The sequence below is a fragment of the Pelodiscus sinensis genome, chromosome 1 (genome assembly GCF_052426305.1).
Source record: "Pelodiscus sinensis isolate ZL-2025 chromosome 1, ASM5242630v1, whole genome shotgun sequence".
NCBI lineage: Eukaryota > Metazoa > Chordata > Testudines > Trionychidae > Pelodiscus > Pelodiscus sinensis.
In genome coordinates this window covers 120,512,038-120,526,041 of record NC_143052.1, presented here as the reverse complement: position 1 = coordinate 120,526,041, position 14,004 = coordinate 120,512,038, and the positions used below count along the sequence as shown (strand labels likewise).

General features: G+C 39.7%; 1 protein-coding gene across 4 annotated transcripts in view; it reads left to right on the top strand.

Annotated features, from left to right (window-relative positions):
* Positions 1–14,004, top strand: part of DNAI7 (dynein axonemal intermediate chain 7) — a 45,714-nt gene that overhangs the window by 6,402 nt on the left and 25,308 nt on the right. For all 4 annotated transcript variants that reach the window (XM_075898577.2, XM_075898598.2, XM_075898563.2 and 1 more), the window contains 4 exons: positions 6,185–6,272; positions 7,998–8,089; positions 8,731–8,832; positions 10,970–11,107. In XM_075898577.2, coding sequence (XP_075754692.2) covers positions 6,185–6,272; positions 7,998–8,089; positions 8,731–8,832; positions 10,970–11,107 — 420 coding nt within the window. The remainder of the gene's footprint in view (positions 1–6,184; positions 6,273–7,997; positions 8,090–8,730; positions 8,833–10,969; positions 11,108–14,004) is intronic.

Here is a 14,004-nt window from a genome sequence, read left to right as displayed (position 1 = left end):
AGAGGTGACCACTGAGAAGAGACAACTAGGGGACATAACCCATGAGACACCCCCCCCCCCAACCTGGGGAAGTGCTGGGACTCCTTCCTCTGCCTCTTCCCACCCCTATTCCACCCCCCGCCCTGCCTTTCATCCTCCCACCTCTTCCCTGAACCAGTGTAGCCAGTAGAGTAACACAAGATGGGGCCACATTGCTCTGCTTGCTCTGCCACTGCCAGTGAGTATGAGGGGTGGTGGTGGTTGGATCCTTGATGCGGGCCCAAGATCCCCACTCTGGCCCTGCAGGCTGGCCTCTTGCCCTTCCTGCCCATGGCATTTTGGGGGATGCATGCCCCCACGTGTTGCCCCTGAGTCCAGACCCCTGCACTCATGGCTGGATCAAGCACCATCTTCTAAACCATCCCTGCCAGTGTTTGTCTAACCTGCTGTTAAAAATCTACAAAGATGGAAATTTTGCTACCTCCATCCTGACAGGAAGTTTTCCCTAATGTCCAGCCTAAACTTCCTTTACTGCAGTTTAAGCCCATTGCTTCTTGTCTTATCAGAGGTTACAGAAAATATTTTTTCTCCTTCCTCCTTGCAACAACCTTTTAGGTACTTGAAAGCTGTCTTCATGTCCCCTCTCAGGGTGCATCTACACAGCAGGGCTTAACTCGAAATAAGCTCCGCAAATTAAGCTATGTCAATTGCATAGCTTCTTTCGAAATTGGGAGCATCTACATAGCACTTATTTAAAAATAGATCACTCTTCCTCTGACTTTCCTTACTCCTCGTACAATGAAGTTTACAGGAGTTGGAGTAAGAAGTCCTCCAGTTTAACAGTATTTCATTATGTCGAAATAACTGCCTGCTGTGTAGACATGGACTAAGTTATTTCGAAATGCTGCATAGATGTACCCTCAGTCTCTTTTCCATACAAAACCCATTTATTTCAATCTTTCCTTATAGGTCATGTTTTCTAGACTGTTGCTCATTTTTTGTTGCTCTTCTCTGGACTTTTTCTAATTTTTTCACATCTTTTTTGAAATGAGGTGCCCAGAACTGGACATAGTACTCCAGCTGAGGCATAATTAGAGCTGAAATATTACTTCTCATTTCCTGCTTCTAACACTCCTGCTGATATATCCCAGAATGATGTTCACTTTTTTGCAACAGTGTTGCACAGTTGGCTCATACTTATCTCGTGTTCCACTATGATATTTGGATCCCTTTCCACAATACTCCTTCCTAGGCCGTCGTTTCCTATTTTGTATGTGTGAAACTAATTGTTCCTTTCTAGGTGGAGTACTTTGCATTTGTCCTTATTGAATTTCATCCTATTTATTTCCAGTCATTTCTTTGTTTGTCCAGATCATTTTGAATTATAATCCTATCCTGCAAAGCACTTCCAGCCGCTCCCAGCTTAGTATCATCTGCAAATTTTATAAGAGTACGCTCTCTGTCATTATCTAAATTATTAATGAAAATCTTGAACAGAACTGGTCTCTGCAAAACCCCACTTGTTATGTCCTTCCAGCATGACCGTGAACCATTGATAACTTCTCTGGGAACCATTATCCAACCAGTTATGCACCCACCGTGTAATAGCTCCATCTAGGTCGTGTTTCTCTAGTTTATTATTGAGAAGGTCATACGAGACTGTATCAAATGCCTTACTAAAGTCTTGATATACCACATCTACCTCTTCCCTCTTATCCACAAAGTTTGTTATCCTGTCAAAAAAACTATCAGTTTGGTTTGACACTATTTGTCCTTGGCAAATCCATTCTGACTGTTACTTATCACTTTATTATCTTCTAGATATTTACAAATGGATTCCTTAATTATTTGTTCCATTATTTTTCCTGGTACTGAAGTTAAACTGACTGGTCTGTAATTTCCTGGATTGTCTTTATTTCCCTTTTTCTAGATGGGCACTGTATGTACCCTTTTCCAGTCTTCTAGAATTTCTTCCATCTTCCAAGACTTTTCAAAGATAATAGCTAATGGCTCAGATACTTCCTCAATCAGCTGAAACAAAACAGGACTATGTAGCACTTTAAAGACTAACAAGATGGTTTATTAGGTGATGAGCTTTCGTGGGCCAGACCCACTTCCTCAGATCAAATTGGTCTGAGGAAGTGGGTCTGGCCCACGAAAGCTCATCACCTAATAAATCATCTTCTTAGTCTTTAAAGTGCTACATAGTCCTGTTTTTGTTTCAGCTAGACCAGACTAACACGGCTACGTATCTATTATTATTCCTCAGTCAGCCCCTTGAGTATTCTAGGATGCATTTCATCAGGCCCTGCTGACTTCAAGACCTCTAACCATGCTACATAATTTTTAACTTGTTCTTTCCGTATTTTACCTTCTGCATCTACCTCATTTTCACTGGTATTCACTATGTTAGGTGTCCAATTGCCATCAACTTTCTTGGTGAAAACAAAAGTCATCAAGCACCTCCATCATTTCCCCATTTTCTGTTGTCATTTTTCCCTCTTCATTGAGTAACGGACCTACCCAGTCATTGGTCTTCCTCTAATTTCTAATGTATTTTTAGATTGTTTTCTTGTTACCCTTTATATCTCTAGCTAGTTTGAGCTCGTTTTGTGCTTTGGACCTTCTAATTTTTCCCCTGTATACTTGTTATTTGGTTATATTCATAATTTGTAATTTGACATACTTTCTACTTTTTGTAGGACTCCTTTTTCTTTCAAGATCTCCTGGTTAAACTAGGGTAGTCTATTGCCATCATCAAATGCGACTCAGATATCTTTCTTGACTTGGATGTTTCTTTTCCTCTGTTGTCCATAACTTTGGATGCAAGCTTAAGTATGAACTTTTCTGCCCTGTCTTCTGCATTTGCAAATCCATCACCAACTGACTTGTTCTACCTCTGCTGAAATCCTTGTCCGTAACAAAATCATCTTTTCCTTGGCTACTGTTAATTTTCTTCTCTTTGGTTTCTCCAAGTCTCAGCACTGCATGTGTGAAATATGAAGAAGAATGGTGGTGTCATCCCCATTTACAAACAACTCTGATGGTTCTATGTGGCTCATTTTGCCTCCCTTAATCTCCTTTTTTGGTCTAATACTATTTCAATTCTATCATGTTCTGGTTATTACTATTGAAAGAGCCTCCTTCTTTTCAACTTTTGCCATCTGAAACAGCCTTCCTTTATTCTGATAACTCACCAGTTCCATCTCCATTCATACAGCACATGACTTTATGTATGTTTGATCAGCATCTTGTTTATGCATGATCAATTATAATTATTGATGAAAATCTCTTCTTCCTTGTAATCTCTCTATTATATATCCATTAACTTTGTAGTGATTCATGCCCTTGTTACATCTTGATTGGATTATTGTAATGCGCTCTACATGGAGCTGTCTTTGAAGAAGCTTCAACTGATCCAGAATGCTGTTGCTTGAGGTTTAACTAATACTCCTTATATGGAGCACATTATTCCGGTGATCTGGCACCTGCACTGGCTTCTAGTATGTTTCCGGGCACAATTCAAGGTTTTGGTTATGACTTATAAAGCCCTAAGTGGGTTGGGACTGGGGTATTTGAAGGGGATTGATGTTGGCTGGGGAGGCTCTGCTCCATGTTCCTCCACTTATGGAGATACGGTTGACATCTACCTGGAGCAGGGCCTTCTCAACCTTTACTCCTAGGCTATAGAATTCTCTCCCGGGGACACTTGTCTGGCACTGTTTTGGTGCCAGGCCACAGCCACCCTTTTTACACATGCTTTTATTGGTGTTTAGTTTTGTGCGTGTGTCCCCCTCCTCTTGAGGTGTTTTAGGTGGTTTTATTTCCCCCCTGTGGGGTTCTGTATTTTACTTATAGAATGTGGGGTAAAAATATTTTAAATACATATTTAGATTCCTTAAAACATTTTTGGATATATGTATGAAAAATTATACAGAACCAAGTTGTCTTGTATCATGTGTAGGATTGTCTTATGATTTCAGTTAACGATAGTCTTATCTGAATAAACATTGAGTAAAAACTGAATAAGGAAATAATTTTATTTAGTAACTATATATATGAGGAGGATCTAGAGCAATGGCTATTTTACTTAATACATTAATAATAGTTGATTTTTTTTCTTTTAAATCTATTTATTTTAGATAGTGTTTGCAGTGATTTTGCTTATTCCTCACAAAATGGGTTAAACAATCCACTGTGTGGACTCTGGCAGCAGACACAAGGAACCGATGTTTTGGAGGGCAGGAGAATACCAGTGGATTCTCAGTCAAGTGTCAGGCTGTTCTCAGTACCTTAACACATATATATGTTTCAGAGATTTATAATATATGCTGAGATACCACTATCCGCTCATCCTTAGAATGTAGTTAACTTCCTAATGATTACAATACATAGATTATTTTTCTAAAATTGTATATATAATGGGCCAAATTTTCCCATTTTATGCTAGTTTAAGTTTATTAAGGAGAATTTGGCCTGATATGTGTAATTCTCTGCTATTATTCATAGAAGAAAGAAAAAGAAACTTACCCAGTGTTGCTCGGGTCCTTTAAGGCACAGCCTTGGGAATGTGGATGGGGGGGTGCAGGCGGCTGGTGGTCAGGGGTGTGTTTTCTCTCAACCCAGGCCAGGCCCTCAGCCCATCTGGAGCCTGTTCTCTCTGCCCTTTTGGGTCTGTGTCCAAGGGCCGGGATGGGGGGAAGGGATTTGTGGCAGGGGTGCTACTTACCAGTGTGCTGACAGGCAAGATGGTGGAGCCCTAGCCTTGCTAGCCACTCTCTTAATTATTAATATCAGCAGAACTGACTTAAATGGGGCCTGTGTGTTGTGTAGTCTTGCCTTTAATCTTTGTATTCATGCCCGTCAGTGTGAAAGAAGCTATTTGTATATATATTTGCATGTATATGCAACCACACTTAAGTTGTGGCCCTCGGGATGTGCTGTGAGTATCATTGTGGCGCTCAGGGCTTCCAAAGTTGAGGAGCCCTGCTTTACAAGATAGCTGTCCCCTGTGGACTTACTTCCCCCAGTGGCCACTCTCATATCGTAGCCCTCCATATTAATGGAAAACTGTCTCTTTCCTGTGGCTTCCAGTTCTCCTGGCACAACCAAACCCAGACCTTGCTTTAAGTTAGAATAAGAGGAAGCTGCATACCGAATTTGGTGGCCCCAGTGTTTACTGGTTAGGAGTTCTTGAATAAACAATCATCTGAAGAAGTGGGCTGTGCCCACGAAAGTTCGTGACACCATCTACATGTTTTGTTAGTTTTAAAGTGCTGTCAGACTATTTGTTGTTTTTTAAGTTTATCCTGTACAGACTAACTCAGCTACCCCTCTGAAGCTTTTGGACTCACAGACAGACAGACACTCTAAAATATATAGATTCTTATGTCTGTATGGGCACTGCTGAAAGTTACAACAAATACACTGGTTGAACCTCTCTAGTCCAGCATTTTCTGGTCAGGAAACATCTGTGGTCTGGCATTCTTTTAGTTAGCTGGATGCCCACTTATCAGGGTGTGGTTAAGTTTCCTTTGGCCCCGTAAAGTTTGTTTACAGTCACCAGTCCTGCCTCTCAGTGTTCTGGGCAGTTATTTAGCTTCAGTTTACCCCTAAATATCTTCTGAGAGCTCAGTAAGCAGTGGTGTTGGTAATGCTGCTAGACAATATTGACTTCCCATGGTTTGGCAAATTCTCTGGTTTGATACTGGTCAGGTCCCAAGGTTACTGGATTAGAGAGGTTCAACCTGTATGTATATATGTATGTATAGTATCTATTTCTTGCTTTAGTCATCTCCTAATTGTTCTGTTCTGTTAAAAAGTTGTGCCTGCTACTTTTCTTGTCTATGTATTCTTTAAATTAATATTCTTTCTGCTTGCTTTCAAAAGTGAGAAAAAATACTTTGTCCTGTCATAAGAAAGCTCTTTTAGTACAAAACAAAAATCCAACTTTTAAATACACTCACTTCATTGGTCTTGTTAACCATTACTATGAAGATAGGGCTAGCTTAAACAGTCAGCTGTTTTTGTGGATTACAAAAATGTTTCTTTTACTGGTATAATATCTTGTTCTTCTATTATCTTTTGAACACAGATGTTGCTACATAAAGACTGAAAATATACTTTGAAATGAAACTTTAGAGAAATAAAATGTGTAAAATGAATGTTGACATTTAGTCTCCTTTAATGTATTGCCTATGTTAAGTCTGAAGGTGGAGGTAAAAAGAAACTTAGCAAAGCTGAACGACTGAGATTACAGAAAGAAGAAGAAGAAAGAAGATTGATAGAGGAAGGTATAGTGTGTTTCACTTACAGGAAATTTAGATTACACCAAATCATTAATTAAATAGGCAGAATGAAAATTATGACTATTAATGATATCTAAATTCTATTTAATTTCAGTAGGATGATTTACTAGTGTTCCTCTGATCTTGAAGCTGGCTGTAATGTTTGGGAAAGCCCTAAACAAGGTTATTTTAGGGCTCACTGTGTTCAACTTCCTCTTCTACATACTTTTCCCGCAAGTTATTCCTCCCTTTGCCCCCCACAAATGTTTGGAAGGAAAAGTGAGGGTGGGGGACAGCCTTACAGTTTTTCTTTCTTTCCTTCTGGTACTTTCTCAGCCAAGTCAAACACAAGAGGGTAGAGAGGTAGGAGAACAGATGTTTCCTCTTCCCAACACTTAGTAATCTTCCCCATACTTAGTAATTGGGAAGAACAAGAAGTTCGAGGACCAGGACTTTTCTCAAAGTAGATCAACAGAGTATGCTGAATTTGAGCTCAGCACAGTGCTGATCAGTTCATTCAGATAGCAACAAACAGTCCATATTAATGTTAGGGCAGTCTTGCAAACAGAGATGAATTAAAAAAGCATAAACAAAATACAGGACTATGTAGCACTTTAAAGACTAACAGGATGGTTTATTAGATGGTCTTGTTAGTCTTTAAAGTGCTACATAGTCCTGTATTTTGTTTCAGCTACACCAGACTAACACGGCTACATTTCTATCACTAAAAAAGCATAGACAGTACTGGCTTGTATCTTTGACTGCATCTCCTGGAGTCACAATCTCAGCTACCATAACCCCCTGCCCTTCCCCTATTTCTTAGCCTTGTGGCTGAGAAGAAAATAGTGACATGTGATTCTAGTTTAGCTTATGTAATGACACTTGTCTGAATCTACAATAACTTTGAGACGTGCACACTATCCCATGCATCTCAATAGGTTATAAGCTCCAAGAGCAAGGGGAACCTTTCTACATTACCTTGGTAGAGGATGATTATATGGCAAGAGGAGATGAGCAAAGCAGATAAATACAGTTACTGTAGTTGGAGGGCCCCCCCTCCAGCTGCCACCTCTGCCTCTTGAGTAAGGTGGTGGGGAGAGAGGAATCCTGCTACTTCCCCTTCTGGTCCGGAGGGAAAAAGGACTCTGTTTTTGCTTCTCTGGAACTGTGAGAGTGGCACATCTGCCACTACAACTCCAAGTAGTGTAGGGCAGTGTTCCTCAACCAGTGGTATGAGTACCCTTACGGGTACTCGAGATAAGTCTGGGGGGTACATCAACACAACTGAAATTTGGAGAATTTGTTTTCAGTTTTACAGGTCTTTATTATTTTTATATGTTTTACACCCAAAAATTTAATCGCCTGCCTGGCTACAATTAAGTTGTTTAAACAAATGTGTTGCAATGGCTGAAACATTTTTGTGTGTCTGAAAACTGTAGGTACTGGGGGTACTTATAAATTTTTTTTTAAAAGGGGGTACTTTATGAAAAAAAGGTTGAGAAATACTGGTGTAGGGCCATGGAGATATCTGTGTGTGTAAAGCTGTGAATTGACTTTATCTAGTACTATGTCCAAATTAATGCACAGTGTAGATTGAACTCTTACTACTCCCCATTATTACAATTATTTTGAAATTAAATAATTGATCTACTAGTTAGTTTTTAAAATAAGGTATCTATTTTTATTATTCAGGATGTAACTTTTGCTGATAATAGATTTCTAATTCTTCAGAGGAAGCCCGTTTACGAGCTGAACAAGAAGAAGCAGAAAGACTCGAAAAGGAGAGAATTTTGCGAGAGGAGACGGAAAGACTTGAAGCAAAAGTTAGTGATTTTAATAATCAGCTATTGAATACTGCAATAGGTTTTGAACTTCATGCCAAATCATCATTGTTTTGTTATAAAAAAGTGGGAATTTCCATTTCCTGAGAATGGAGGAGGAAGTATGGGGGAGTTTCCGGAATTCTTGGACCAAAGCTAATATTGAAAACTCTAGCCATAACATTGCGAAGTGTAACCCTATAATGACCACATGTTAGATGCCATTGGGCAGTGAACTGGGTCAGTAGCTAAATGAGACATCCAAGAAAAGCCAATGATGCTTAATAAAATGACTTGGTATGTGGCACCGTGTCCTCTAAGATGGTAATCATACAGTATGGAATAAAGAAGTGCTTATGTGTTAAAAGAAGATGTAAGCAAGACCCAGCTATTATATCTGATCATTAAAATCGGTACTCTTTGTGTGAGTAGAGATGTAACCTCCTGTCTAAATTCCACTCTGTGACATCAGATTTTGTTTTTCTACAAAATTCAAAATATTGTATTATGAAAATTTGGATTATTTTTAATGTTAATAATCTGTCCATTTAAGTACCTAAATACAATTGGGTTTTCTTTACTATAAAATAACTTATAAAATTAAACTGAATAGTGATTTCATCTATCTGATCATATAATAATAGGATCAAGAGCGGAGAGGAACTGAACTTGCAGAACTCCATTTGTTGGAAGAGAACTTTTTGTCTGCAATGCAATGGAAAGCAGATTATAGAGCGCACGCCAAGGTAAGACTACTTTCCAAAATATCCACATAGAATTAGAGGTTTGACAAAGAAGAGACTTTTAGATAATGTGCTTCTCTCTTCTATTACAAGATCATTCCCTTATTTTCTACTACTTTGTTCATTCTAGTTTTAAACATTAAAACACTGCATTAGTCAAAAACATTTCTAAGGAGCTGAGTGGCCAACATTTGCTCAGGTGAGTCAGGGTTGATGGAAGTCAGACAAGCCATGAAATTCAGAGTTAATGTTTCTATTTAAGTATAATGTGTTAAGGAATGGAAATATAAAGTTAACCAAATCCAAACAATTCCATCTTGTAGGGCTGGGGTGGCCAAACTTACCGACCCTCTAAGCTGCATATAGCAATCTTCAGAAGCTTCAGCCCCCTGGAGAAGTGCCTACTGGGATTTGGGGATTCAGTAGGAGTGGGACTGAAGCCCCAAGTCCCAGCAGGTACATCCAGTGGGGCTGAAGCCCTGAGATTTCCCCCTCATCACTGGGCAGAAGGCCCTACCCCACCACCCTACTCCATGGTGGACATGTGGGGCTCTACAAGAAACAGTTTCACTATAAAAAGAACCACAGTTTGGCCATCCTTGCTGTATAAGACATGCAATGCCCAGATGATTATTGTTAAGTTGTTTGCATATTTATGCAAATTAAGTTTCCAAACTAAGTTAAACTATATTTGAAAGATGCATTACATTTTTCCTTCCCCTACCATCCATTTTATGATGATGCTATAAGATAGAGGTAAGGTTGGTTGTATGCCCTACTTCTGCATCTCTGTATCTTGCCATCTTTGGACGTTTTTTTCTTTAACACGGTGGCTTTTTTACTGAAGGCAACCAGTTGCTTTTGTACCCCTGAGAACAGTAGAAATTACCAGTCATTTGAAAGAGGACCATTCTTTGGGGTATTCTACCAAGATTATTCTTCAGCCAGTGCTTAAGGAGTAATTGTGACAAATAATGATAAAATGTGGCCATTAATCTTTAAAAAAATATTAAAATGTCATATGCTCACAGTTTCAATTAGTTTTAACTTCATGAGAAGTGCAAAGAGTTTGTTCTGTTAAGAAGAACATTCAGACCAAAGAAAAATCTAATGCTAAGTGCTAAATTTCTGAAAGACCATAAACAAATTTAATTGATTTTACTTGTAAATTCTCAGAAAATTCATTCTGTACTCCAAGATATTTGTTACACATAATGAAAAGATTGAATCCTTGCTTTAAGTGCAAAATTTTAGCTCAAGCATATCCCTACTTGTGGATTCATAGTTGACTCTTCTGTAATGCCAGGCTCTATTCAGTGTTCTCAGTCCTCACACTTCGTGATCAATCACATGTATTCAAAACTGTAAAAATAATGGAACGATTTTGTGATCGGATGCTGTTTTTAATACATACCACTTACTGAATTTAGAGGTAGTATTTTAAAAAGTGCTCAGCATTGGCCTATTTTTGCTCCTTCTGAAGTCAGTGGGAATTTGACCATTGATTTCAGTGGGAGTACAGCCATGCTAAGGCTTAGTGATTTAAAAAACTCTATCTCAAGTCTTTAAGGCACTTTACAAACATCATCTAATTAATTGTCACAATATACAGTGAGGCAGTTTTTATTATGATCCTTATTTAAAGATGGGAAAACTGAGAGAAAGATGTTGAGGCCCTAGAGTGAACGATGGATGAAAGTGGGTTTAAGATTCAGGCTCGGTCTACATTGAGAGTTGGGGATATCCAAGCTCAAGGAGATACACTTGCACTAGCTTTGTTGAGCTAGTATGCTAAAAATAGTAGTCTAGCTGCAGCAGCACAGCCATAACAATGGGCTAGCTGACTAAGTACATACCCATGTGGTTTGGATGGGTTTGTGTTTGGGTGACTAGCTTTTCCTGCTTCTACTAATACTCCTGCTGGTAGGCTACAACATTTGTACACTAGCTCTACAAGAACAAGCACAAATATCCCTCTTTAAGATACAGGTGTAGACATACCTTTAGTTTTGTGAGTTAATCACTAGACTACATATACTTCTCTCTCAAAACCCTTGTACTTGTGTATTGTAATTATGATATTTTGAGGCATTTGTCCCTATGATATTTGGATTTGTTTTTCTTTAAAAAAAATATTTAGTGGGAACATTACATGCAATGTGATGGGAGTCCTGACCCAGCTGTGCCCCAAGAAATTAATACTTTCATGACCTTGTGGAGAGAAAATAAAAATGAAGATATTGAGTTTGTGATTGAGAAAGGAAACCAAGTGTTAAATGTAAGTGTTAAAATGGTATTTGTAAAGTTCTTGGTTACCAATAGCTTACAATCTGCAAAATGATCCTGTATACCCTTTGGCTGTTTGCCTGTAATTGATCATCATTCGGATGATCTGAAATTTTTGTGTGTTTGTCTTCCACTGATATGCTGTCTTCACTTTCCTTCATTATAAATTTATTATTAGGAGACAAGGAATATAAAACCTTTGGTCCAGAAATCTAGCATCCTGCCTTTCAGTAGCTCATACTTCTGAGTGTGAGCAGTTTGCTTAAAACGTTACAAGGGAACAATGTTTAAATATACAGTGCTTGTAGAGATTGGATCCAAAATTTTGATTGGATCAAATACCCTCCCAAATTGACAAAAGTTTCATTAAGCTTCAAATCTGAACATTACAGTTTATGCTGTCTGTAGAAGCTTCAATAGAAAGAAGCCTCCATTCCTATCATTCTTCTAGCCAATCTAGTATTGTTTTACAACATGGTATTAGCAATTCAAATTCCTTCTTAAACCTTAGAGCAAACTGCTTATGCTCAGAAGCTTGAGATCTTCTAGATCTTAATTATGCCCATTCACAGTATTTGACTCTTTTTATGGTCATATTGAGTTGGTACAGGACTATATGGCATACTAGAAGTTCTCTGATGGCCCCTTCATTTTCTAGGGAGTTTAAACTTTCATTTAAAAAAAATACAAATTTTCTAACCTTATGGTAGCAAAGAAAGCCTTGCAGAAAGTAGAGTCAATATATTTTTGTTGTCTTGCATCTACAGCTAGGACTTCTGAAACAATTGTTCTAAAAGAAGCAAGAATTTCTATATTTATACCAATGACTAGTTCGCACTGAAATAGGGATGTAAAATCCTGTTTAATTGGCTAACTGTTAAACAATATGTTTAACCAGTTAACCAATTAAGGGGAGATGAGTGGGGGGGCTGATCCCCACCTGGTTGGAGCAGCCCACCTGCCTGTTGCTGGGATGGAACACTCCCTCCACCACTGCAGACATTGTGGGCTGCTCCAGCATTCTAGTTGGCATAGTCCCTGATTGCAGGGAGTCACACCCTAGCCAGGAGCTGCTCTGCAGGATGCCAGAGCAGCCTCTGTCTGTGGCGGGCTCTGACACCTCACAAACATGGATTGCTTCCTGGTCAGAGCAGCCCCTTCCTGCAGGGTTTCCATGCTGGACACAGACTAGGACTGTGTTGGAGCAGCCCCTGTCCATGATGGGTCCCACGTGGGCCTGGAGCAGCCTCCTGCCCACAGCAGGCAAGGAGCTGCTCTGGCCCCACTGGTTATCCTTGACTGGCTAAACCTTCACACCCCTACACTGAAGACACAATGATACTCTAGATGCTAGCATATTGTTATTTACTGCTGATCATTTTAGAAGGATCTTTAAGGAACTTGGATATCATTAATGTAATTTCAAATGAATGGATTTGAGCTCACTTTTTTACTTCTGTTTTGATCCCTGGACTCCAACGTCCTTCAGCAATGCATCTTTTTGGGGGTTGGCTTTTTGGGAGGTTGGCTTCCTAGTGTTGTACCCAAAAACTGCATTCTCCCAGAACTGAAGTGGTTCAGCGTCTGCATTGCTCTCCATTGTGCCTTGTATAGGGGAGACCAGAGGCCCAGCAGCACAGGGTGAATGGAAGCCTCAGAGTGCAACATGGCAGGTGACAGTGGAGCGATCAGCACACTGGGGAACAATTCTAGTGGGATCAAAACTCCAAATAAAAATGTCTTTGTGTAAAAGTTTTACATAAGGAAAGCTCATGAGGATGTTCTCCCTGTTTATCAATGAAAGGGAGCCTTGCACACTGGTCATTCCACCTATGTAACAATTATTTACACTGGGCCTGATAGTAAATAAAAGTGTTTTTACTTAATAAAAACAGTAGGATTCTAGTGGGAGCAAGTGAAACCATGCAGATAAAAATAAGTTACTAATGAAAAGAAATGTATAGCTCGCTCTAATTTATTAAAAACTTATTGCAATCATAATTTTACCCTAAAAGGCTGTTTTTATTTCAGGCATAGTCTTCAGGTTAGAGACTCTTTTACCCTGACCTGGGTTTCTAGACCTTTGTACCCTTTCAGGGTTTTCTAAGCCAGCCGAAGACAAAGTGCTGATAGCTTCCCATTGTTTACATAATCTTTCCCCCAGGGTGGGAATCTTTTCTTTTTTGAGTAGTGTCCCCGTGGGTGCTCCACTCTAAGTGAAGGGTCACCCTGAGCTGCAGATCGGAGCTTTGTACAGCAGTTTCCCCCGTTGAGCCACTCATGCCCAGGAAGCATCTCGAGCCCTTCCCGCCTCCTGAAGCACTTGGCTCAACCCCCTCCCTATCAGTTCCTCTTTAAATGCCCTCATCAGCCGACGGAGCAAACAGGAGCTCCCTGTCAGACTCTCTGACTACTCTCCCTCTAGCTAGTTTAGGCATAGTTGTTTCCCCTGTTATATTCCAAGTTACCGTTTCCTTCTTTCTTTCTCTCCCTCCCCCCACCCCCCAAAAACAACAACAACAACGACAAAACCCAACTAGTAATAGGAAGAATAGACTTAACAAAATCCCCCCTCAGGGGGCTTGAACCCGCTTCAAACTGGGACTCCGATGAACTGACGTTCTCCCGGCTGTTCAACACAGGAAAGAAAGAAAAGAGATTAAAACAAACAAAAAAACCCAACAACACACAGAGACAGAAAACAACGACAATAACAGCTAAATAAATAAATAGAACAAGCTCAAGGAGGAGAGAACCAGCCATGTCCAGCTCCTCAGGCTTTAAAAAATGCGATCAATGCTGGGATCCTATGCCGGCTTCAGATGTCCATTCAATGTGCATTCTCTGTTTGGGGGAAGCTCACTCTCCCCACAGCTGCACTCATTGCAA